The following is a 26,383-nucleotide window of genomic DNA, read 5'->3' as shown; positions in this document are numbered from 1 at the left end:
CTTAAAGAAAATGTCATTTTGTAAATATGTATTATTGAAGTAATTTCATAACAAAACATTTTTCTAAATACCTCAGACTCACCGTGAGGTTCAGGCGTTCTTTGGCTGATGCAGCTTCAGATTAAGTTCTACTCCCCGTTTGATCACATTTACCTCCAGATTACAGGAAGTGGGTTTAGTCTTGGTGTCAAAAAAAATGGCATTTTTTAATCATTTCACAACCTCCTCCGATGTAGAATCAGTGCGAAGAAATGAATCAGTTCATGAATCAGTTCCCCTGAAGTTGCTCTTCATTATCGTGAATAGATACGAAAGATTTGACGAAATCTATTTCTCTGGAACACAGAAGGTGGGTGTAGACGTGATACATTGAACCCAGTGCTTGAAAATAGAATTCCTGCGAAGTCCCAAAACATGAGCTGATGTGTGACGTAATGTTCAACTGGTGACTTGTAAAAGGGTGAACATATTCTGAATCCCTCAAAAGATGTCACTACCACAGTGAGTGAGCACTTTAAACTATTACACTTCATGTAGCAAGCTAGCCAGGAGCTGGTTAAGTGAAAAAAAAATTGAAAATATTATTTCTGATTTATATATTTTGTTTAATCCAATAATGGAGTTCTTTGGGAAATCTGGAGTAAATATTTTAAACATTGTCATTGTTTCTGATGTGACTCACACCGCACAAGATGATGAACTCGTTGATATTTTGAAAGAATATGGTCGGTTCAAGAAAATAATTGTTGATTAAAAACCTGGTCGTTGAATTTAAATCTCAGTCTGCTGTTGGAAAACCAAACATAGATTTTACCGTACACGTACATTTGGAAGAGCGACCCTGAGCTTAAATTTTGTGTTATGCAACACTCAAATAAAAGCACAGTCCCAGCTGGAGCTGAGGCTCCCTCCCCTGACTATATGAATGAACCGTGGCATCTTGCAAGACGAAGTGGGCAAAAATTTGATGTTGTAATACATGATGTGCTATCTCAAATGAATGAGCATTTGAACACTGTTGAAGTTGAGCCACATAGTGGTCTAAATGAAGGAAACAGGGGCGACATAGCCCAGATGGTAGAGTGGTTGCCTGCAGTCCAAAAGGTTGCAGGTTCAATCCCAGCTCCAGACAAGCTTGTGTTGTGTGCATGCCTACTCACATCAGTATGTGTGAATGGTTGAATTTCCCCTCGAGGGACTAATAAGGGATTCTAAAAAAAAAAAAAATAATAATAATATCAAGTGTGGACCAATCAACCCCCTCACCTGGCCAGCAAGGGGAAGCAACAGCCAAACTATCACAGTCTACATTGAGACCACCAGGTTCAGTGAGAGTCTCCCACTCGGATCTGGATCCACCAGAGGTACAAAGAGTTGTTGTGGAGCATGTCGTGAGATTGGAAGAGCTCACAACTCACTCATTACCCAAATTACAACTCCGTTTTTTCCCGGCAAAGTGCCTAAACCCCCAAATGAACTTGACTATTAAAGGTGGAAGTCCCACATTGAGCTACTGTTGGCTGATTTCCATTTGCCTCCAGTTCAGATCACAAGAAAGATTGTTAAAAGTTGAATGTCCCCCGCTTCAAGTTACCTTCAGTGGTTGCTACTCACAGTGAATACTGTGGTTGCAAGAGGTGGGATCGCATTATCAGAAACCAACAAGCACCTGTTGAGACAATTCGGCAGGGGGTGCTGGGACAATGGGCTGATTTCCAAGCTACAGTTGGAGCAGAAGAAGGAGAACCCACCAGCATTCCCAGAGTTGCTTCTCTTGCCTCGAACTGAGGAGGACCGACAGTTGGCTAAGGAGAATTTGATGAGGAAACACATGGGATCCTCAAAGCAGCGTGTGGCTCTCCAGGCCCAATCCAGCCTTGCCAATACTGAAAGTTGATCCATTGAGAAGCAGCAAGTGCATAAACTACAGCAACAGATGTCAGTACTGCTTGGGCAGACAACCTGCACATTTGCCAAACCCACAGGTAAGAACATCTCCACACCAATGCCTCCTAGTGTTAGGATGCAGAACACCAGACCAAGAGCAGGTTTCTGTTTTAGATGTGGAGAAGATGGTCACATTGCTACCTCTTTCAACCAACCAGCAAATCAATCTTTGGTGAAACAAAAACGTTCGCACCTGCAGCAACGACAGGAGCAGTGGCACAGTAACAACAAGAACCAGTCAAACTGAAGCCAGCCTTTTCTGCGGCACCAGTGAAGGCTGCCACATCCCAGTGTCCCAACCACATGCTTAAGAACAACTGTTCACTTCCCAAAGGACTCATTGGAACTAAATGCACTGCTCAAATCCTCATTAAGGGCATTTCAATCAATTGTCTCCTTGATACAGGCTCACGGGTTATTCTTAATGATTAGAATCATTTCTTAACACTTACCTAGCAGATCTTGAATTGAAACCCCTGATTGACCTTCTCCAATTCGGAGGAGCTAACGGCTAAGCTGTACCTTACCTTGGTTATGTTAAGCTAGACATCACCTTTTCCTCCAGACTTCCTGGGTACGCCAGCAAGACAATTTTTTCTTGAAGGTACATCCGCCTCACATTCAGTGCAAGCAGAGAAAGCAGTTCTAGTTGAAATCCCACATCATTTCCTATACCTGATGTTTGATGATACAGGCTTGTCTGGCGGATTACCCTAACCATTAAATGTTCTAGTCAAAAATGAGTCAGCACATGACGTCACCCTCCCTCCTCGAGCAATGCTTTCTGAGATCAGTGCCTTTCAGTCGATTACCTGTGCTGCACAGACCAACCCTGAGTCCGTACCATCCACTTCACCCAGGCCACTGGATGAGTAAAACTTTGATAATTCCCCACTCACTGCTGAGTGGAAGAACCGAATAATTGCCAAGTTAAGCAGCATTCCCAAAGTTTTTTCAAATCACGATTTGGATTTTGGCAGAACAGACATGGTGCAGCACCAAAACAAACTCTCTGACCCAACATCATTCAAACAAAGACCTCGAAGGGAGTGATAAATGCAAGACAGCCTTTGTTTGTCCCCCTGGTTTTTGGGAATTTAACAGAACGACACAAGGGGTCACCAACGTACCATCGACGTTTCAACGTTTAATGGAAAGATGCATGGCTGAGATGAATTTAAAGGAATTGTTTTTATTGATGACCTGATTGTATTTGCCCCAACATTAGGAGAGCATGAGACAAGATTGATGAAGATTCTTCATCGCCTTAGAGACTCTGAAACTCTCTCTTGAAAAGTGCACCTTCTTTCAGACTTCCGTACATTACTTGGGGCATGTTATGTCCCAGAACGGTGTAGAAACAGACCCAGCTAAAGTAGAAGCCCTGAGATTTTGGCCAGTCTCTAAAAATCTTAAAAAACTCAGATCCTTTCGTGGATTTGCCAGTTATTACCGTAGATTTGTGCAAAGATACTCCAATATTGTGAAACCCCTCCATGAACTCACATCAGGATACCCACCATCCCAAAAGAAACCGAAAACCTTGATCAAACCAGAACAATACCACAACCCAAAAGAACCCTTTGCTGGACGTTGGACATCTGCCTGCCAAGAAGCATTTGATACCATCAAAGATAAACTTACCTCTACTCCAGTACTTGCCTTTGCCAATCCACAGAAACCTTACCTGTTGCACACTGATGCCAGTTCCACCGGGCTTGGTGCAGTTTTATATCAAGAGCAGGAAGGACTGAAGAGAGTAATTGCTTACGCCAGTAGGGGCTTATCACAGAGTGAGTCGAGATACCAAGCACACAAACTGATGTTTCTAGCCTTAAAGTGGGCTGTGACTGTAAAGTTCAATGATTATCTGTACGGAACAGACTTTAACATCATGACGACAGCAATGCATTGACTTACCTCCTCACTATTGCCAAACTTCATGCCACAAGTTACCGCTGGTTGGCAGCCCTGCAGATGCAGATGGTCTTTCACGCAGACCCCATCTCTCCAATGACCTGATGTCCAAGAAGGAGAAGGAGAGAATACTTAGGTTCACAGTCCGAACACAGTATGTATTGATCAACAGACGGTGAAAGCCCTTTCTGATCGTCAACTGGTTTGCAGTGTTCTTGATTCATCCCCCAGCTTTGCTCCCGTGCATTCCCTTTCAATGTCCCCCGACAGCCTGCCGGATAGCTACACTGCTGACGAGCAGTTTGCATCCGCAATGGTCCCTCAATTGGGCTCAGCTGAGCTCGCTAGTAAACAACGTGCTGATTCTGTGCTCACACATGTCATTGCACAGATTGAGACTGGCAAGTCACCACCACCCTCCTTGAGAGAGGATCTACCAGAGCTGCCACTCCTCCTACGAGAACTAAATAGATTGGAGCTCCAGAATAACATCCTTGTACGGCGGCTCCCAAATCCTATACCAACTGGTGCTACCTCAAGAATGTCGTGCTGACATGTTGTACTCCTCGCATGATCAAATGGGCCATATGGGAATTTAACGTACCTTAGATCTGGTCAGGTATCGGTTTTACTGGCCAAGGATGGCCAATGATGTGCAGACCAAAATAAGAACATGTGAGAGATGTACAAAACGTAAAAGGCCACTAGAAAAGGCTGCTTGATTGATCAATATTTGAACCTCACATCCACTTGAATTGGTATGCATTGATTTCCTATCATTAGAACCCGACAAAAGTAAAACCAAAGATATCCTGGTCATTACAGATCATTTCACTAAATATGCAGTTGCTGTGCCAACCCTAAACCAGAAAGCAAAAACTGTGGCATAATGTCTCTGGTAAAAGTTTCTTTGACCACTATGGTATCCCCCAGAAGATCCACAGTGATCAAGGTCAAGGTTTTGAATCTCAAACATTAAAGAAACTTTGTGCGCTCAAAGGAATACATAAAATAAGAACAACTCCTTATCACCCAAGAAGCAATCCAGTCAAACGATTCAACACAACCCTGTTATATATGCTTGGAACACTGTCTAACCAGGAAAATACCCATTGGAAAGACTTTGTTAAACCTCTGAGAATAAATGAAATGAGAGAAGAAATGACCACCGGCTTCACGCCATATGAACTTATGTTCGGTCACCAACCCCACCTCCCAGTTGACCTTGCTTTTGGGCTCCTTGTCTCCAAACCCTGCCTGAATCACTCAGAGTAAGAAAAAATATTGCAGAGGAATAAGGCCCGGTTCGATAGAAACATCATCGCATCTGAACTGGAAGTTGGAGAGCGAGTGCTGGTTCAGAACGTCAGGCTTAGGGGAAAACCTAAAATAGCAGACAAGTGGGAGTCAACTATCTTTGTTGTAATTAAGAAGTCTCGTCAGTTTACACTATAAGACCTGAGAACGCTGACAAGCCGTTAAGAACTCTACACCGAGACCTACTCCTTCCTTGTGGACCCCCATTTAATTTCCACCAAAGACCCATCAGACCCACCGCAGGTGCTACCGACTGCACCTGGGAGCAAACTCGCAGCCCTAGCTGCTTAACCCGAAACAGGAGAGACCGAATCGGAGCCCCTGATAGAGCCTGCAAGTCAAGAAGAACTAGACCCAGAAAGTTAATCAGAACCTGAACCCAATTCCCCTATAGATTCACCCTCAAGAATCTGACTCCCCTGCTGGGTTATCCTCCAACTTCTCCTGAGGGATCAATAAAGTTCTACCTAACCTAACCTTACTTACCTGTTTCAGAGACCAACTCTTCAGCTGAAATGCCTGTTCTATAAGAGAACTCCCCCTCCACTTCAGATACATCTGCCTCTGAAGGTGATCGGCCCCTACGACGCTTAACTCGAGCCAGACGACAACCTGTAAGATTTCACTACAGCGATCTGCGTCATCCGCTGTTAAAAAGCATACAGTCTCTCTTAGACGGACTGGGAAAAGCTTTCTTCTGGCCATCGTGGATGACAGAGCAGACTATTCAAGCATCTCTGACCAGTCACACCTTGATTGCCAGCCCAGCCCATGAACAGGGACGTACATGGGATCAGGGGGGGACCCTGTAGCCCAGGCTTCACAAAATCCCTCCTTCCAGTGAATTTCCCTCTGCTCAGTCCGACTGCAGTTATTCGCCCTGCCACAAGAGGTGCTTTAATAAAATCCTGGCGCGTTTGCCGAACTTCCCATCACAACTTTGACGCTCCAGCTGTGGACTGTGCTTTGTTGATGACAGAAACTCACTAAAAGTGACCCTAACTTGCGATTTCAACCAAAACCATCCAAACTCGGCGGTCAGGTTTTTTTTTTCGCTACCATGATCTGACGAAATTGATTCCTCTGCAAGAGGTGGCAAGCTGTACCTGATCTTTTCATTTTGTTTTCCATCTGGATACCTGAACTGGATCCCAGCAGAAAGACTTTTCTATTTTGAATCATGAACCTAAGAGCCTTATCCTTCCTAAGGATAACACAAAAGGACTGATTTATTTTCTTTTTACTTAAGAGGCCAACAGTCTGACTGTTGCTGCTGTTGTTTGTTTTGTTTTTTGTTTTGTTTTTGTGTCTGTCTTATGATTGTATGTGATTGAGCTCTATTTATAATTTAATACACTTATATATATTTATAAATTATGTCTCTGGTGTTTTACTTTATTCACAACGAGCTCCAGAGGGACCTAAAGATTGTCGGATAGCTGTTGCCTTACTGTGCCCTTTAAACTAATACTCTTCCCAAGAGAATATGTTACGAGAGTCCACTAGATAAAAAGAAAGATTAACATGGAATACAACATCTTCTCACTACCCTCCTGGCCTCAAATTCAGAATTAAACAGTACAGCACAAGGAATGAATGAGTCCCTGAGTCTATTAGTGTTGCATCATGGGAGGAACATTCATGCTCCATCTGCTTCTCTGTTCACTGATGACAGTGTTGAGAGGATGATGTCATCATCCATGATGGACAGTAGTTTGTCCAGAGATCTCCTCTCAGCAACTGTCACCAGTGAGTCCAGCTTCAACCACAGAGTCAGCCCTTCTGATCAACCTGTACATCCTGTTGACACTCCTCTTGGACACATTGCCACTCCAAAACAACATCAAACATTGGCCACCACAGACTGGTAGAACATGCAGAGGAGTTTCCTGCAGATGTTAAATGATCATAGCCTCCTCAGAAAGTACAGTCTACTCTGATCTTTCTTATACACATGGTCTGTGTTGCAGGACCAGTTTACTGTCCAGCCACACACCAAGGTACTTACAGTTGTCAACTATCTCCACCTAGTCACCTCTGATGGACACTGGAAGTGGCTTTGTCGTGGACCTCAAAGTCCAAGACCAGCTCCTTGGTGTTCAGCTGCAAGTGGTAGATGTCCCTCCCCGCTCTATAATATACTGCCTTGAACAGATATTCTATTACAAAACTCACTTTATCTTTTAAATGAGGGCGCCTTTTGACCTCTAAAAATATGACACTGTTTCATGAAGCTTTATCACAAACTCTCCTCACAGTATATAATCTAATGTTCCATCATGGGTGTAGACAACAGGAGTGTTGAAAGGCTATTTCCCGTTCAGTCAGTAAGTCCAATCAGTGGACATTTTTGTGAGAATGATACTTTAAAGTTTTTTTAAGCAAAGACAAAAACGGGAAATAACTGGATAGAAAATAATCGTCAGTGGAGAACTCTGTTGGAAACACAAGTCGGCAAAAGGTTTAGTTTTTTGGGGGGATTCACTATTTAAAAAATTCAGAGATTACATAGAATACAGACACAATTGTATTGAGTGATCATTTTATTATAGTAAAAACTTCAGCAGAAAGTAACACATTTCTTGACAGTCCTCATGACTGAAGAACTAGTGACAACCAGAAGCTGATGAGTGATTGAAAATGGACACCAGAACCCAAGCACTGCAAGAGTGTATTTTGAGGGGAATCTTCTCTGATGTCGGATTGGTGTGCCAGACTTATATGGTGATGCTGTTTTCCACGCGACTGGGAAGAAGGTACAAGTACTGAAGCGCCAAACCCTGGTTCTGAACCAAGATCTCTGTCTCAATTGTTGCCAGTGCCTCTCTGAAGAAACCAATCACCTCCTTAGCCTGCCTCTCAGTGAAGTAGTCCTCAGCATACTCTCCCAAAGGAATCTAAGTAGAAGGAAAGCAGGAAGAACTAAGTCAACGTTATGAAACCTTCACATACAAGTTCAAACATCTACTGACTGCATCTGGCTGAGTTCGTCCAAGGTGCCAGGTGATGGCCATTTGCACGCAGGACTGGCTGACATCAGGAAGTGTAGCCATGATCATCTCCATGGTAACAGCATCCTTGTCAACAGGTGGTGGTTGCCTCATGCTACAGGGCGTGTTGGGCACCCAGGCACACCAGTCAAACTGAACCAAAGTTGGTCGAAAGAAGATCAAACCATGTTTACATCTTGTTTAAGTTTGTTAGCATTTTTTAAAACCTTAGAACCAGACTCACCTGGCCGTTGTTGGTGGCAGCGTGCTGGACGGAGCAGGTGAAAATGATCACTGCCAACAGAGTGGACAACTCGTCCGGAGTCTTCAAGTCACATGCCAAACCTGGGACATACAACATTTGTCAATCGTAATGTTTGAGAGACTCAAAATAAGTGGCAAGAGAATTAGTTTTACCAAAATTGGACAGCTCTGCAAAGCCTTCCTTGACGACATCTGCAATCCAGGCTTGAAGCTCCAGGTCCTGTTGCACTTCCTGATCGGATCGGTAGAACAGTTGGACCATGTTGGACACAAACCTAGAATGGACGAATTTGCTCTCAAACAATCCGATTGCTTTTGTCCACAGACTTGAACACAGCAGAATCATCACTTATCACAACAGTAGCACATCATCTGCAAAGTTATACAATTTTTGGACTCTTTTTTTGAAAATTCAATACAAGTAGCTCCTACCTTTGAATGGCGTCCCACAACAGCAGGGCGTGATCTCTGTAGGAATAATTGGGCAACTTATTCACTCCGCGGTCAGCGAAATCATTGGGGGGCTGGAGAGATCGGTAGGTCAGATTCCTGTACTCCCTCTGGGTCATGACCACCATACCCTTCCCACCAGTGGACGTGACCTGCAGACAGATAAGCCCAGAGAATCAGAGATCCTGCCTGTTTGTCTGGGACAAATCCACCTGTTTGAAGATGCCATCCTCGTTGATGAGCTGGGTGCGGCCCCTACTGTTGATCTCTAGTGTGTATCGCAGGTGGGGAGCCAGTAGCTGCAGAGAAAACATTGTGAAATGGCAGATTTTTGAAACACGGTTTAGAACCAACCTTGTATATAGGATGTACAGCGGGCAGCTGTCGTAGCGTGGCCACGCAGAACACCTCCACCACCAGGTGAGTGCGGAGCAGGTGAGACAATACCTCAAACACCTGGAACTCAGAGTGACGGACCCAGATTTTCGCCAACAACCAGGCCAACGGGGGGTCTGAGGGCAGGAAGATGGGCGTTTCCAAGCCTGGAGTCTGTCCGATCTGGAGGAAAATCCTGTTGAAACTAGTTCTTAGAGATCCTATCTGAACTCTGATGCCGACACCTGTATTGCAATGGGCACCAGGTCTCCACCAGGATGTTGGTATAGCAGACAGAGAGGAGCTGCCACATACTGAGGCTGGCCTTTGACGGTGTTGCTGGGAATTCCATCCATGATGACGTAGTCCAGCAGGTAGATATTCCCAGCCTGATGATCAAGTCTGGTAAACACTGTAAAACTCAGGCTGATTTTTCTTATTTACCTTCAGCTCTTTGTCCAGGTCGGTTAGTGCCGGCATGGAGCTCTGGACCAAGGCCGCTGTGACCGGAAAGTTATCCGGGAGAGTTTTGCATCTTTGGATCATCCGTGGGTTGCAGCCGTTCAAAATCTGGTAGCCGAAGAAAGCGTCTTCCTTCCAATGATCCATGCAGTATTCTGTCAGAGAGATCCAGACGAGAGTTAAGTTATTACTTAAATCAAGTATCAGTCTGTGTGGCCATGACACAAACGCTCTGCATCCCCCCCCACAAACACAAACACACACACAAGCACCACTATTGATCTCATAAATTGCAACATTATTTAGAAAAAAATGCATTTACTCACGTAGTTCATGGAGGAAATAAATAAATCCTATGAAGCTCGTGAAAGACTCGCCTTGGAGTTAACATAACTTTCTTAAAAAATACAGCTTTTCTTGAAATATCCTTCTTGAAAATGTCTTTGCAAGTATATCCACGACCAGATCTTCAGCCATTGTGTTGAAAAACAAACAGTTAAATTTCATTTCCATGTGACTTGTCTCAGTGCTATCCAATCAGAGGACATGAACGTGTCACGTGTCATCTTCCAAAGCGCTGACGTTGTGTCGCCAACTCGAATTCTGATTGGTTAACACAACTCCTTCGGCTGCATTGATTTCAATGGGCAAGGGCCATCTCGGAAACGACTGAAGGCCTCGGGTAACACGTGACCGGCTGCTCAAATATGATTGGATGACAGCTCTCACATGAGGGTACGATACTTGAAGCAGTGCTCAACTTGTGTAAGCAAGAGGAAAGAAATGAAATGAGGGGAAAGACTATGAGGAATATTTTAATACATACTGTATTTATTAAGAATAAACAATAATAATCAAAAATATATATATATATATATATATATATATATATATACAGCTATGTTCAAAATAATAGCAGTGTTTTAAAAAAGTGAATAAAGCTCAAAATCCTTATAATATTTTTTATTTTCTTTCATTAGGAACGCTGCACATGGTTTTGCACAACAAATCTTAAAGAAAAAAGTATCAATATTTAATTACTTTACAGAATATGAAGGAAAAGGTGATATTTCTGTGTTCAAAAAAATAGCAGTGTCGGCATTTGTCATTACAAACTCAAATATTTACTAAATAAACTGAAAAAATATTAACATTTAGCAATCCTGACAATTAGTTAACTAATATTTGGTTGAATAACCCCTGTTTTTGATAACTGCTGCACATCTGTGCTGCATGGAGTCAACCAACCTCTGGCAGCTCTGAACAGGTATGCCAGCCCAGGAAGATTGGACAACCTTCCACAATTGCTCTGCATTTTTGGGTTTTGCCTCAGAAACAGCTAACTTTATGTCACACCACAAGTGCTCAATTGGATTAAGGTCTGGGGATTGGGCTGGCCACTCCATAACCTCAATGTTGTTGGTCTGGAACCAAGATTTGGCTCGCTTACTGGTATGTTTGGGGTCATTGTCCTGTTGAAACACCCATTTCAGGGGCATTTCCCATTCGGCATAAGGCAGCATGACCTCCTCAAGTATTGTGATGTATCCAAATTGATCCATGATCCCTGGTATGCGATATCAAGGCCCCGACACCATGGTAAGAGAGACAGCCCCATATCATGATGCTTGCACCACCATGCTTCACGGTCTCTGGCTGTGACGGTGTGCTCTGGCTTGTATTCAGTGTTTGGGGGTCGTCTGACAAACTGTCTGCGGCCCTTGGATCCAAAAAGAACAATCTTACTTTCATCAGTCCACAAAATGTCTTCTGAACAATGTTTGGACCCATCTTTCATCAGTTTTCACAAAGAATTGCATGCACAACATGTGCTTCATCCTTAAATAAGGGCCTGATTGAAACCTGTTTCTTTCACATAATGAAGGATCTCACTGATAGAACTCCACACTGCTATTTTTTTGAACACTTTTACTTAATTAGTCAATAACACAGACCCAGGAGTATTCATATCATTAAAGTTGGGTCTGTTGGTTCCTCCGACTTTACTACACCTGCTGGTAAATTATTTTCCATTTATTATTATGTTTTATACCAAAAACAGTGATTTATCTGGTTAGTCATGTTGGACTGCTATTATTCTGAACATAGCTGTATATTTTATTTCAAAATTAAATTTATTTTCTGATTATGTATAGGCCAGCATAGAAGGCCTTGCTGGTCCTGACGGCCCGCCAATGAGCAATGGTAAGAAAGGAGCAGCGTAATCTCCTGAAAATGGATTAATCTTACATCTGACCTGATTTTTCCACCTCATGCATGAACCTTTACTCAAATTATCATTTGTATCCTGACTCAGGCTTCACTTCTTTCACAACAAACACTCTTTTTCAACTAATTTCACCTCAGATGAGGCTTAGCTAAGAACATGATCAACTAGCTAAGCCAGCATTCAGTTCACTCACAAACAAACCGTTTTTCTAAGTGTTACCTGGTGTTAAAGTTCCTTTCAACGACAACAAGATAAATTAATCATGTCGTTAATTGTTTGACACAGACTTTTTGGACCTCTATATAAATATTGTGAAAGACATGACACACAAACTATACATGAGACAGTATGACTGGCCTCCGTCTACGATGACAAACAAGAGGATGATTAAAAACCAACGGGAATAAATTGCAAAGAAAAGTCATCTGTGGTCAGAAGAACCTTCACGGAGCTTCCTACCTGCCACTGGACTCTTCAGCGTCAAGAAGATGCGTTTAAAATCCTCCAGGTTGTCCCAGGATTTCCCAAACTTGATGGCGAGTCTCTTCAGAGACAACTCTAGTAAGCTAGGGCAGAGAGGAGAAACAAATCAATGTCTCAGCTAAATCTTGGTTGCAGGTTCGATTCCTAGAGTCGTACGTACGCGTACTGAAGGGAATGCTCAAAGTCGCTCTTCTTCTCATGAACAAAGCGGACGTCTTGAGGAAGATCCTCTTCTGTTCTAGCGTCGATGCATCTCGGTAGTCCCTGAACCCATGTAGTCCACCTACCCAGGGAGGTTGCGTAGACCGGACATCAGGTTTGATACGGACTTTATAGTTGTAGGTCAGGAAGGTCACTGACCTGTAAGCCATCTGTCTCTCCTGGAGTTCTGACTTCCGGTGACTCTGCAGCTCAGGCAGGAGGTCGTCCTTCGGTAACTTTGCTGGATTGAAAGAGGGATGTTTCCTGTTCCATCATTGACCAGTTGTGCCGAGTGTTTCCTACCTGTTCCTTCTCTGATCTCCAGCTGGATGTCTCCAACAAACCAGCGGTAGCAAGGGAAGGTCAGGACATGGCCTCCAACAGGTGGTTCCACAGTGACGTGACGACAAAACCAGTTGTCCTCGACCCATATCTTATGTTTCTCCAGTCGGACCAGCAGGACAGTACCCAGAGGGGCAGGGCTGACCACCTTGTACCGGTCCTCCTGAGGGGGGTCATTTAAGCCGAGGTCACATTCGGGTCAAGGTCACTTTCAGACCATTTAGTTTGTGTCAAAAGAAACCCTTACTGCGTTTCGACCAAAGTCCCGCCCGGAATTGTCCAGGAGCGTCCGCTCACTCTCCCCCTTCTCACCCACCAGGGTCACATAGACGTAGTTGTTGGTAGAAGAGTGCTTCGACGACCCAGTGGCCACGGTGACGGTGTATTCTTCCATCTGTGGATTTTTTAAAAAACGACACCCGAGGTAAGGACATCAAGAGGAAAATAGATTTATGGAAGTTTAATGAAGGGAAAAACTTTCCGATGAACTGCTACAGAAGACAATCTTCGATGAGCTTCTTTTGGAATTTGATGATTGGTCCACAATATGGAAGTATATCAGTAGCATCAGCAATTTGAATGGTTGAATTTAACATTTCAAAATTAATACTCTTCCATTTTCTATTATAAAAACATTGTTTGAAAGCATTGAATTCTTAAAGCAACATTTTTTTTTTCTCATTAAAAGGTTGATTTTATATATTTTTTCTTTATAATTGGATTAAAATATTTTAACTCTTATTTTTAAATGAATACACATATTTATACAAATGGTACAAATAAGAGTATTCTAATAATTACATTTTTTTTTTTTTCGAAAATTGTTATTTTGGTGCAAGTGAATGAATAAAAGATTAAAAAAAAAAATTGGTAATAAAAACAAAGTCTTGTCTTGTCCTTGCTAGAGTAACAGTACAAATATGGATAGTTAAATACAGCTTTAAAAAAAATTGCATTTTGTAAATATTCATTATTGAAGTAATTTCATAACAAAATATTTTTCTAAATACCTCAGACTCACCGTGAGGTTCAGGCGTTCTTTGGCTGATGCAGCTTCAGACTAAGTTCAACTCCCCGTTTGATCACATTTACCTCCAGATTACAGGAAGTGGGTTTAGTAATAAAAAGGTAATGAATACAGTTGGTGCGGTCAATAACCGTCCGTCATTGAGACATTAACATTTCACAACCTCCTCCGATGTAGAAGCAGTGCGAAGAAATTAATCAGTTCCACAATCAGTTCCTCTTCAGTACCGTGAAGGTGATAAAAATCGATACTAAAGATTTCAGTTTTTTGTAGCATCTTGTGTAGGACTTGCAGGAATCAAACAAAAACAGGAGTTAAATGTGAAGTTTCTTTTACTGTTTTTAAGAATGAGTGACGACACAACAAGCGGCGTAAAAAGAGACACACACTCAGAAAAGGCCCGTTCAGGGACTTGAAAACAAAGCTCCTCAGTCCTCTCTGCTTCACTGCGCTGTCGACTCGACAGTCTCGACTCAAACTCTCTGGAGGCAACAGACGTCTCTGCCGAGGGTCGGCAGGTCCTCAGGACTGGTGCGACCCTGAGGCTCCCTCGTCTTCGTCCGGAGGACAAGCGACGAAGTCCGCCAACATGGACGCCATGACATCATCGTCCATCTGAAGGAGGGAGAATCAGGTCAAGTGTGTTCTGAACTACTATGGTGTGACACACACACACACACACACACACACACACACACACACACACACACACACACACACACACACACACACACACACACACACACACACACACACACACACACACACACACACACACACACACACACACACACACACACACACACACACACACACACACACACACACACACACACACACACACACACACACACACACACACACACACACACACCGTTTTTTGAAGAAGCAGTTTGGAAATACTTCTGGCAGAGACAAACCCATGTGTCGACATAAGAGGGTGATGGTGCAACAACAGTCAACTGTGAGTGTGTGTGTGTGTGTGTGTGTGTGTGTGTGTGTGTGTGTGTGTGTGTGTACTAGATTTACTGTGCGGCCAAAAACGAGTTAATAATACTACATTTCTTTATTGCTCCTCACAAGCCTAGAGGGCGCTGCAGCTCTACTGTTATACTTGAACTAAACCCCTCAGAAGACTTGATGGATGCAGTCGTCTGAGGCACTTTGACTGGAACAAGGACGAGGAAGATTCAACAACACAAGTTGAGAGAAGGAACTGATGTAAACCATATTATTCTGCACTGAAGGGATCGACGTGGATGTAAGAGATAAAGTCATGACAAACATTTTGAAACTTTTACACGTGAATTTTTTTTACCTTCTTCTTGTCGGGACTCTGCCCTCCCTCCATCTCCTCCTCCTCCCCCCTCTTCCTCTTCACTCCTTTCCCCTCCTCTTCTTCCGTCTCCTGCTCCTCCACCTCGATGGTCTGCGCCCCTTCCTCGGGCTCCGAGGGTTGAGGGTCTGCCGGCTCCTCCTCCTCCTCCTCCCCGGCTGCCGACGGCGGCTCCTCCGGGGCGACGCCCGGCGGGCTGCTGCTCCCGCTGGCTTCGACTTCCTGTTGAGGAGGACGAGCGCTCAGACTTCTTCTAACCGTGAGTGGAAGCGGCGAACGAACCTGCTCGGCCGGGATTTTCTCGGCCGCGAGGGTCAAGTCCGACGGAGCGTCGCCCTCCTGCTCGCCCGCCCCGCCCTCTTCCCGCCGCTCCTCCCCCTCCTCCAGGGCACCCCCCGTCACACACAGGATCTGGGGCATGGAGGGGTCGTCGATGGGGTCGTGCTCCTGCTCCTCGCCCTCTCTCGCCCCCTCCTCCTCCAGGACACCGATGCTCTCCACCTCCTGCACCTTGATCCGATCCTCTGCGAACATGGCTCTGTTGGTCTGGATCTCCTCGATGCCGCCCTCAGACTCCGCCTCCTCCAGGCTGAACGCCGCGACCTCCGCCTCGTCCAGACCTGCTCCGAGCACCTTCTCCTCCTCGATCCCTCCTTCGTCCACCTTGTCGTCCTCCAGTGGAGGGATGTGTCCTCCTTCATCTTCCTCTTCTTCGTCCTCTTCCTCCTCCTCTTCCTCTTCCTCTTCTTCCTCCTCCTCATCATAGTCCTCGCCATCATAAATCTCGCCATCAGAGAACTCGCTTCCTTCCTCCTCCTCGTCCTCCAGCTCCTCGTCCTCCTCCTCCTCCTCCTCGTCGGTGCTGTTGATGTCGATGACGGCGGAGGCCTCGTTGCTGGGCGGGTGCTGGTGCAGGTGGCGACCCTGCGGGGTCAACTGGGTGTGCAGCTGCTGCATCTGAAGCTGGAGACCCATGGAGGCGCCCGACGGCTGCATCAGCATCTGCTGCAGCTGCGGTCGCCCTGGCAACGAGTCACCGAGTCCACCGGGTGGCGCCGCGAGGGTGCTGGAATTCAGGATGGGAGTGAGCGAGACCACGGAGGAGATGGCGGGCGGGAAGGAGTTGATGGGGGTGGTGGAGGTGGTGAGGAGAGGAGACGAGGTCGCCAGGTCGTTGGAGACTCCATCGACGGGGGCCTGTGCCGTGCTGGGTACCATGGTAACGGAGTCCACAGTAGCCGCTGGGGTCTGCGAGGACGCCAGATCCTCCTGCTGGGTCTCCAGGTTGAGCATTCCCGGGGGAACAATGACCACGCTGTCGTCGGAGTCGCTCGCCAGAGAGATCTCCACGTCCTCCGTTTCCTCTTTGTCGTAGCGCACGAACACTGGTCTCTGGCCGTCCAGGGGACCCAGGCCGCCCGGGTCCTGGTGGTGGTGTGCGTGGGGGGACAGCAGCATGTCGGCGGCGTTGTGGCCGTGAAGCCCCGGAGTCAAGGAGAGGTGGTTCTCCAGGGACCCCATGAGAGAGCCGGGGCCGAGGCCAAGAGACGGGCGGGTGGAGAAGGCAGGACCAGCGCCGGGTCCTCCAAGGAGGTTCGGCAGAGAAATCCCTTGGTTTGGACCCTGGGCAGCGGCCAGGGCTGGAGCCGCGGTCGCCGGTTTAAGGTCGAGCGGCGGTAACGGGATGGCGACGGAGAGGGTGCGGGGGTGGAGGAGGGAGTTGCAGACGGTCAGCGCCTCTGAGCAGAACGACGAAACCTTGAAGGAGATAAAAGATCGGCAGTGATAGAGACGACTCGGAGGTCAGAGGTCAGTCATGCCACGTGTCCCGAGCACTCACCTTCAGATTCCTGTCGGCGCGACCTTTGCTGAGAATGGACACGGCGCAGGTCAGAGGTGGGGGCCAGCAAGGCGACGGGACCAGAATCAAAGTGAGCAACAACCTGAAATACAAGCAGGAAAACGGTTAAAATGATTTTACCTTTAAATTGAGGATATTGTAAAGTTGAGTTTAAGTAAATAAGTCATTTTTATTTATATAGCTTTTCCAGACCAGGGTCACAAAGCGCTTAAACAATCAAAACAATATTCAGTAAAGTATATACTTTAAAGGTGAAGATAAAACTGATAACACAACAGGAGTTTCAGAAAATCAAGTTTAACATTAAAATGTTATTATAAAAGTCACCAGACAATAAGAAAAGAGTAACTTCTTGATCCAACTTCCGGCGCCACTATTATAGCAACATTTAAAACAAAAAAACATTGAAATTTCGTTGCCAGTTTCACTGCTGTGTTTTCTGTGCAATGACAATAAAAGAAAGTCTAAAGTAATTTTTATAAGGTTACAAATGATGTACAATTAAATATGGAATTACATATTTTTAATTATAGGAATAGGGAAAACAAACTATGTGTAATTATACCCACAGTAAATCAAAAGATTGAAACATGGTATTTGACAGAAAAACAGGATAAAACATATTGTATACAAGTTTAAAAAAGAGCAGAAAACAACAAATTTACCGTTTGTGAGCCAACATAAAATAAAACTATCAAGTACTGCTCTAGGCTCAATTAAAAATATTAAATAAAAAACAATTATACACATGCAGCATTTTTGTCAGCAGATCTAGATTAAATGAAACATTTCAAAATGCAAATATTGAATGAAATTATTAGAAACAATTATTAATAATTTTAACCGTCTTGTTATCCAAAAAATAATTATTGTTGTCGGGCCTGCGGGTCACCTTGACCCTGAGATACCACAAGGGTTAATAAAAAACAACTAACATTTCAGTAAAAAATAAAGTTTTAAAGTTTCTTAATTAATTAATCACTGATATACTTCCAAACAAAGCTCTGACACAGACCCACATGTGACCCTTCAAAACTGAATAACCGGTCATGCAACCGCTTTTTGCGCAACAATTACATCTGGTTATTTGTATTATTCATCGCTCTTCTCGTTTATTTCTCATTCTAACAGTTAGTACTTATTCATTAAAGTTATTTGCGCCGGGACTTTATTGTGTCCTTTTTTATGAATATTACTTTCCTCTAAAGTATTTTTTGAAATAAAGTTTGATATCAAATACACGATGAGCTGATAAAGTGTCATGAATATCACTCCTTGGACGACGAGTGTATTCTGTACCTGTAGAGCTCTCGCCTGGTGATGGCGCTGCTGTACTGGCCACTGATGCTGCCGGCGGGTTCGCAGGTGGTGCTGGTGCTGGTCTGCTGCTGCTGCAGACGCACACACAGCGGCAGCACGACGCCGTGGAGCCGCTGCAGAGAGACGGAGGGTGAGCCTCGGGTCTGAGCCGGACCTGATCTAGACCTGATCTAGACCCGATCTAAACCCTCACCTTGTGCACGTCGTCCTTGAGCAGAGTTCCGCTGGCCAGCATGATTTGTCTCAGAGCTGCAGAGACACAACAACTGTCAAGAGTCGACGCTCAAGGGTTGAAAACAAAAGGTGGCATCGAACCCCGGAGCGCCGAGATGCAGACGTCCTGATTGGCCAGAGAGTCTCCTTTCCTCTGCAGCGAAGGCCCGACGGCATCAGACATCACCAGCTGCTTGGTCCGACGAGGACCTGGTTTTCCTCCTGGAACGGCTTCAGCTGCCAGGCCTGCCCGGAGCTGCGTGAGATTTTGGAACAACTCGTATTTGAATGTGAAAACAAAGAAGAGTTTAAACATACATACAAGTATATGTATGTATGTGTATGTGTATATATATATATATATATATATATACACAGTATATATGTGTGTGTGTGTGTGTGTGTGTGTGTGTGTGTGTGTGTACATACAGTATATATATATATATATATATTATACAAGTCCGTTTTGTACTAAACTCTATTTTAATTGAAGTCTTTATATTAGAAAATGTGCCTAAGCCCCGCCCACTGAAAACGTTTCACCTTCTCCCCTACTAAAAATAATTCTTGTTTTATTTTACACACTTTATGCAAACAGAAACCATAAAATAACTGATATGAACAAAAAATGATTTAAACCACCTAAAAAAAGAAAATCAATCTTCAGTTTCGAAAAAAGATGTATACAGGTGTATCCCATGTATTTTTGACACCATTACATTTTACCTATATAAAGCACTTAAAAAAAACAAACACCAAATTAACAAATAATTGCTATACAAAAGTACATAAAACGCACAAGACTGACCTGTCGTAGATGTGCCTTCCTTTTACTGTATATGTATTCAATTAGTTTATGCTGATGCATTATTTTAATTTGGATCATAATATATTTTAATTTTTGCTGCTTTAGTTGGGAGTTGGTCTGATGTCACTTTTGTTTGAAAATGCAAGAAAAGTACTGAAAAGTAACCAATTTAAACTTATTTTACAGTGACTTCTTTTCAGATACACTGGTGGCAGCAGCAACAAACACTCAATGTCGTTCACACTTTGAAGAGAGACTCACCTTCACAGACTCCGCCCCTGGAGTGATGTCACCGAGCAGGTGATTAAAGAGGAGCTCGGAATGACTGGGACTTCCTTGGAGGAGGTTCGCCGAGGCCCCGGCGACCTGAACCCACAACTCTAAAGTCTTGTACACGGACACGCGCACCGAGCTGAGGGGCGATCGAGAGGAGAGTGAGGGAGGTTCACCTGACAGAGTGAGCCCGAGCGTACCTGTAGGCTCGCTGCTGTCCTGGGTTGACCTCGGGTGAAGACGACCAGGCGGACAGAGTTTGGGAGAACAGTCTCTGCAGCACAGCGGCGAACTGAACCATGCTATTACGAACACTGCGGCACAGAATAAGAGCAGCGTCATACCTCCAGACATGAAGCCGAACCTCATGTTGAGAACGAAGGAACTCACACTGTGATAAGAGCTGATAAAACCTCCAGAGTATTATTATGGATAGCGGGCAGAACCAGCAACCTCACGCTCCCGTCTCCCGTCGGGTTCTGGCATCAATCAGAAACACACATTTATTCATCACTTCCCGACGTATCGGCCACAAGAGAGAAGAATCTGAAGCGCTCACGATGCTTTTGGAGCCGACGGCCAGAGCTCGACACACCAGGTTGAGGACGGGCCGGACGGGCAGACGCACGGCTGACGTCGGGTCCGCTCTGTAGGCACGACAGGAAGAGGAAAAGATTGTGATAATGACGATAAAGAAAATAAATCCACAACATTTTTTTTTTAACTGAAGGAACGTCGGTCAGACTCCAGACCTGGGGGCCTAATACAGGCTGTAAAGTCATTTTTTTGTGGCTCCCAAGATGGTATAAAGTAAATTCAAAATACAAGTAGGATCATGTTTTTGTGGCCAATGAAAGGGCCCGTTTGAAGGTATTGGGCAGATAGTTTTATGCTAGAAAAAGCATTAAAGAATGAAAAGTCAACACTTGTAATTCCAACAGTTTGGTGTATATTATACATTTCTATTTGGCGTTAATTCAAAATGGTTTTCGGCCCCTTGTTTGATGATCCCTCCCGACCCCCCCATTATTTAGGGCTTAAAACGGAACCGGACAAAAAACATGGCCCATAGACGACTGTGATGAGGTTTAAAAATTAATTCAGAAATGCTTTAGGGAACAATTTCATTTTGTACCCATTTTTTTTTTTTACTCATTACTAGTTCAATTCTTATTAACGTTTTTGTTTCAGTTCTATTTTTTGACACAATTTAAATAACATCCAATAATAATTGTATCTGTATTTTCCAAGAAAAAATTACAGTGAACACAAATGAAAACAAACAATAAAATTGTTTTTATAATTATTTTTTTTATACTTTTTCCATCATTTAAGGCAATTCTTCACCTTTTTGGTTAAAAATGCTCTCATGACTAGTTCAGTTTAAAGAGAGGGTGTGTGTGAGTCTCAGACCTGAGTGTGTGTTTGAGTGCGAGGCAGACGGATGTGTATCTTTGTTGAAGCTGCAACACCAGCAGAGGATCCGATTGGTCGAGAACAGAGAAGCCCAGCTGCAGACCCGGACCTTCATACTGCACAGTTCCCTCTGGAGCAGCAAACATCAGCTTGAGATTTGATCCAGGGACGTGATGATGCAGATCGACCACGAGACTCACCTGATTCAGAACCCTGGTAGAGTTGAGCCAGCAGGTGGTTGGCTGTGGCCAGCAGACAGTGGATCTGATTGGTCCAGCCCTCGGCTCGACCAACACCGACCCCTCTATCCAGCAGACCACCGAGGCAGGGGAGGCGGCCATAACAGTGGCAGGCCATCTGACCAGACAATCACATCAGCGATACATAAATACATAAACATGTCATTTCATCCTAAGCAGCTGCAAAACATGATTTACTTCTCTTGTTTTTTCTATTTAACTGAGTGAATGAGACAAACCTCTTGTGTTTTCTTGTTGGTGCTGTCCATCTTGGAAAGGAAGTACGCCCCAAGTTTGTCCTGAAAATAAAAATAATTTAAAAACCAAATGGAGTAAATACCCACAGTAAATCAAAAGATTGAAACATGGTATTTGACAGAAAAACAGGATAAAACATATTGTATACAAGTTTAAAAAAAGAGCAGATAACAACAAATTTACCGTTTGTGAGCCAACATGAAATAAAACTATCAAGTACTGCTCTAGGCTCAATTAAAAATATTACATTAAATAAAAACCAATTATAAACTCAGCATTTTTGTCAGCAGGTCTAGATTAAATCTATATTAAATATCTTAATTGTTCTTCACAATACAGCATCTGCAACGTATTGATTGAAATATGTGTCTTTGAAATCATATTTTATTTTCCAACTTATTTATTTGTTAATACTTCAAACTTAATAAAATAAGCTGATTTACAAAAAGTACAATTACAAGCAAATATTCAGTATTTGTTCATTTTTGTGTTGCAATTAAACTTCTGGCCTCTAGTCATTATCCCCTTCACAGCTAAAAAAAACAATGATCCCGGTGGGGACTGAGGACAAGAGGATACAGTGAGTCCAGTCGCTTTTAAAGCTGATGTTTGGACATATTTTGGTTTGAAAACAAATTAAAGCAGTAACGACTTCGTCAAGAGTCATGTGGTCTGTAAATACTACAACACCAGAGTCAAGTACTCGACAATACTACAAATATATACTTGTTACTACAGTATCACAACACCAGAGTCAAGTACTCGACAATACTACAAATATATACTTGTTACTACAGTATCACAACACCAGAGTCAAGTACAATACATATATATTTTTGTTACTAAAATTGTACTATACATCGTATGGGTGCTCCTGTACAGTATGTGATACAAATTGTGTTGCTGTTCTTGCCAATACACGCCCCTAGTCTATATGCTAGAAGAGCAGTTGACTGGCTGTGGTTACAAAACGACGGAGAGGCTCGTACTAAAACTCTGAGGAACATTTAGTTAAGAGCTAGCATTTGATCAATGATGGTCATGATATTAGGATGAACTTCTCCATGTGTACCAGCCATTGAAAATCATATTTAAGTGTAAATAAATGAAAACCGGTGAACCTACCCTGAGAGATCCACACGCTCTGGGGTAGTAGGTCATACAAGCAGTCATTCCCTCCATCGCTGCCAGTTCGCACTGAAAACAAACCACATAAAAGTTGAGAGGTGCGTTTATTCAGCGTTATTGAATTATACATTTAGGTTTTCAACATATACCTGCATACAAGTTTATAGTACTAGTACGACTAATAATCTCTGTGAGTCCATTTAACTTGTAAAACAACATTTAATTCACTCCTTTGCATTTACAAACTGCAATAAATCATGATCAATGCATATTAGAACGAATAAACTCAACTTTTGCTGCACAGATCACTGTAAATCACAGTGCACACAAACGAAAGAATAAACAACAAAATAAACGTTTTAGCCATTTTAATTATAATCATAAACAACATTCCTTACCTCTGTCTTCAGCCCCAGCAGAGATGTCAAGATTCCCAGAATGCAGTTCAGTCCAACCTCCCTCGCCATCTCTGCCAGCTGAGACGAGTACTGCAGCAGATCCTTTAAGACGTTCACTGCCAGCTGGATCGTCTGGACCGGAGCCTGCGACTGAAAGAAGCAACAGAGTGAACGTTCACACAGAGGTCCGCACGACTGAAGTCACTCACCTGTATGACCTGCTGCAGCGAGCGCAGCCAGGAGAGGCAGTGCTGCTGGAAAAGTTCACAGGAACTGTCCTTGACCAGCATGGAGAGCAGACAGAGACCTTCAAACCTGCCAACATGAAGAGGGCACAAGATGAAATGTTGAGGACTTTTTTTTTGTAACTTGGAAGAATAAACCGAGAGTATTTCTAATAAAAGTACTAGCTAGAGGGTTCCTGTACTTAAAGTGAGTTAAATTAAATACTTTTTAAGTCTTTAATAACATTTGAAATTCAATTTAAAGAGAAACCAATGTGTTGATTTAAGTGAGTCTTAAATAGATGTTGAACTTTATTGTATCATCAGTGTCTGTTTGTACAAAACTCTCTTTTCATTAGAAAATGATCTCAAGCTACATCCACTGAAAACACTTTGTTTTTCTGATGATTAAATCTTGTTTACCATAACCACACCCACTCTGATGCGATTGGTCAAGCATGGAGGTTTATCACCACGCTTTATCAATCCCGGAAGTCTCCACCTCCAAGGGACTCGTTGTATAAACAAAGTAGGTGTGATTACAGCTGGCTGGAGGAGGAGTGAAGCCATTACTACGTCGTAATGGACTCTCGTAACCTCTCATTCACCCAGATTTTAGACAAATTATAAAGTAATGAGTTCATAACATGGTCATGATGAGGGACTAAATGAATCTTGGAGAAGAAGATCAATATTTCAAACATGTGAGTCAGGAGAGTTGGATGACGAGAGCAATAGAGTTCCAAGATCAATTTAAGACACACTTAAATCGACACCTTTAAAGGATTTGCTGGGAACCTGAAATATGTTGTAATGTAATAACAGTTTTAATGACATTATAAGTAAAATAATATCATACTAAACTAGTAGAACTGGTCTGAGAACTATAAGGGATAGGTATGCGTGTATTTGCTGCTACTTGGATATCTGCAGTGGTCAATCAGCAGGTGTCACGTTTGTTCTGAAAAGCTTCCAGACCACTGTGATTACCGTTCAACTGCGGTCGCTTTGTCTTCGTCACCACGACAACAACAATAATAATGATGTAAAACACATTTCATGTTAGAATTTCAGATTGAACAATTACATGCGCCACACATTTCTAACTACAGGTTTTCACTGGACTAAACTACCTGGCAAAACATCTAGTGCAAGAAAAATATTAATTGAAATCAGAAAAGTTTATTTCCAGTGTTGTAAACACAACATAGTATTTCCCTGTCAGTTTAAAATTTGATATAAGATAACGCATAAAATAAGCGATAAAAAACCAAACCAAGCAGCCATTCTGCGGCGTCAAATCCCTATTATAATGCAAGTTATACTTTTATCTGCGAGTCTGCCAAATATTTCTTACATTTATTGAGTCATTTTATGCTTTACGTTTTCATTATTGTATGTTTAAACAACTTCTGGTGTGTTTGTCCAATCTGGGCTATTATTGAGCATATTTTTTAGACATCAATTGATAAAAAAAATATTAACATCGTTATTACATCACAAAAATGTTTATTTGTTTACTAAGCCTTCCAATGACACCAACCTTTTAAAAAAAATGGGGTAAATCTCAAGCAAGCTAAGACGGTTTGAAAGTCAGATTTAACAAAGGTCATAGTTAGATTTTGAACTCTATTGACTAAGTATTTACGATGTTGACCAGAAACTAGTGCATTTACATCAGTTTTAATAACCAATAACTTTGTTAACATTTATCAGAGGAAAACTATACTTGTATCACTAGAATCGTCTTTACAAGAATACACACTCTCACACGCTCTAGTAGAAGAACTCACATTTCTCCGATCCTTAAAACCCTTCACTGGCTGCCAGTTTCTTTCAGGATCAACTTTAAAATTCTGGTTCTTACTTTCAGATCTATTCATGGTCAGACCTTCCATCAGTGATCTGATCCAGACTTACACCCCAGCTCAGGCTCTGAGGTCTGTGGATCAGAATCTACTGATGGTTCCTGAACACGGTTCAGGACCAGAGGAGAGAAATCCTTCCAGACTGTTGCTCCTAAGCTTTGGAACCATCTCTGTGTTTGATGATCTACTGACTCCTTCAAGAAACATCTCAAGACATTTTTATTTGTTCAGGCTTTTCCTTGATTTTCTGGGACTCCTGTTGTCAGTTTCATCAGTTTTATCTTGATCTTTAAAGTATATACTTTGTTGAATATTGTTTTGATTGTTAAAGCGCTTTGTGACCCTGGTCTGGAAAAGCACTATACAAATAAAAAATACTTACTTACATACATACATACATAAATACCAGGGAAGTCTTTGGATCTTGATCTCCCCAAATGTCATTTTTGTTCCAGCCTTATTCGTTTATGTTTTAACTTTAAGTTGGTCATATCATTCTTATTCTTATAATAACATGACGTTTCTTTCACATGGTAAATGGTTCTGTGGTTGAAAGACCTTTAGGGTATAACGTATGACGCATAAAACTAAAAAGTAAATAAAACATAACTGACAAGTTAGATGACGTTAAATCCAGGTGGACTCACCGGGTTTTGCTTGAGCCCATTTTGGCGTTGCTGAAGCCCACCAGACCTCCGCCGGCGCTCGTGCTCTGCAAACATGAACAGCAATAATGGATTAAAAGAACATTAAGTTTAAAATAATATTGTTCAGGAGCATCACAGTCCGCGTGTTCTCCAGATGTCACTACAAAGCAGCAGCTGCACCAGAAGCCGCCGGAGCTAACATGCTAACACCTGGGCAGCACCGTCACCTGTGTCGGGAAGACGCCATGTTCTCTGTAGCTGGACAGCAGCACCGGGATGTGTTCTGGACGCTGTTCTTTCAGAACCGATACTAACCCTTCCGTGAGTCGCATCGCGGACGGGCCATGCAGCCAAGCCGACGCAGCCATCTTGCCCCCTTTCCGCTGTAG

At 43.2% G+C, this 26,383-nt stretch overlaps 2 protein-coding genes across 3 annotated transcripts; both read right to left on the bottom strand.

The window, feature by feature from the left end:
- Positions 1-7,706: 7,706 nt before the first annotated feature.
- Positions 7,707-14,016, bottom strand: alox12 (arachidonate 12-lipoxygenase). Its single transcript, XM_087788614.1, has 15 exons — positions 14,000-14,016; positions 13,226-13,372; positions 12,940-13,141; positions 12,796-12,877; positions 12,596-12,718; positions 12,412-12,518; positions 9,705-9,877; positions 9,506-9,649; positions 9,240-9,443; positions 9,098-9,184; positions 8,868-9,037; positions 8,589-8,710; positions 8,416-8,516; positions 8,154-8,324; positions 7,707-8,078 (listed from the first exon to the last, which is right to left on the bottom strand). Exons 2-15 carry the CDS (start codon positions 13,370-13,372, stop codon positions 7,899-7,901), a joined length of 2,013 nt encoding a protein of 670 aa, XP_087644740.1. The 5' UTR covers positions 14,000-14,016; the 3' UTR covers positions 7,707-7,898.
- Positions 14,017-14,319: 303 nt separating this feature from the next.
- Positions 14,320-26,377, bottom strand: pelp1 (proline, glutamate and leucine rich protein 1). Of its 2 annotated transcripts, XM_087788613.1 has the most exons (19): positions 26,222-26,377; positions 25,995-26,059; positions 23,465-23,570; positions 23,256-23,405; positions 22,855-22,926; positions 21,711-21,770; positions 21,433-21,589; positions 21,230-21,362; positions 20,376-20,463; positions 20,207-20,295; positions 20,017-20,130; positions 19,805-19,955; positions 18,838-18,991; positions 18,716-18,771; positions 18,502-18,635; positions 17,182-17,284; positions 15,624-17,099; positions 15,324-15,563; positions 14,320-14,620 (listed from the first exon to the last, which is right to left on the bottom strand). In XM_087788613.1, exons 1-19 carry the CDS (start codon positions 26,360-26,362, stop codon positions 14,528-14,530), a joined length of 3,582 nt encoding a protein of 1,193 aa, XP_087644739.1. In that variant the 5' UTR covers positions 26,363-26,377; the 3' UTR covers positions 14,320-14,527. The 2 variants fall into 2 exon arrangements, with proteins under 2 accessions (XP_087644739.1, XP_087644738.1); XM_087788612.1 differs by having other exon boundaries at positions 15,324-17,099.
- Positions 26,378-26,383: the final 6 nt, after the last annotated feature.

Source organism: Callionymus lyra, chromosome 4 (assembly GCF_982586985.1).
Source record: "Callionymus lyra chromosome 4, fCalLyr1.hap1.1, whole genome shotgun sequence".
Taxonomy (NCBI): Eukaryota; Metazoa; Chordata; class Actinopteri; order Syngnathiformes; family Callionymidae; genus Callionymus; species Callionymus lyra.
The sequence above is the reverse complement of the archived record's forward strand: the minus strand, read 5'-3'. Positions and strand labels throughout refer to the sequence as shown.

Bases quoted from the DNA above. Each gene is read 5' to 3' on its own strand.
- alox12 (XM_087788614.1), bottom strand. From the start codon at position 13,372: ATGGAAGAATACACCGTCACCGTGGCCACTGGGTCGTCGAAGCACTCT. The intron at 9,878-12,411 runs GTAGGAAGCTCC...TCTCTCTGACAG, and splicing joins GCTGAAGAGTCCAGTGGCAG to AATACTGCATGGATCATTGG. The intron at 8,517-8,588 runs GTAAAACTAATT...TGTATGTCCCAG, and splicing joins TGCAGAGCTGTCCAATTTTG to GTTTGGCATGTGACTTGAAG.
- pelp1 (XM_087788612.1), bottom strand. From the start codon at position 26,362: ATGGCTGCGTCGGCTTGGCTGCATGGCCCGTCCGCGATGCGACTCACG. The intron at 20,464-21,229 runs GTCTGAGACTCA...TCGTGCCTACAG, and splicing joins GCACTCAAACACACACTCAG to AGCGGACCCGACGTCAGCCG. The intron at 18,636-18,715 runs GTGAGGGTTTAG...GTCTCTCTGCAG, and splicing joins TCAAGGACGACGTGCACAAG to CGGCTCCACGGCGTCGTGCT.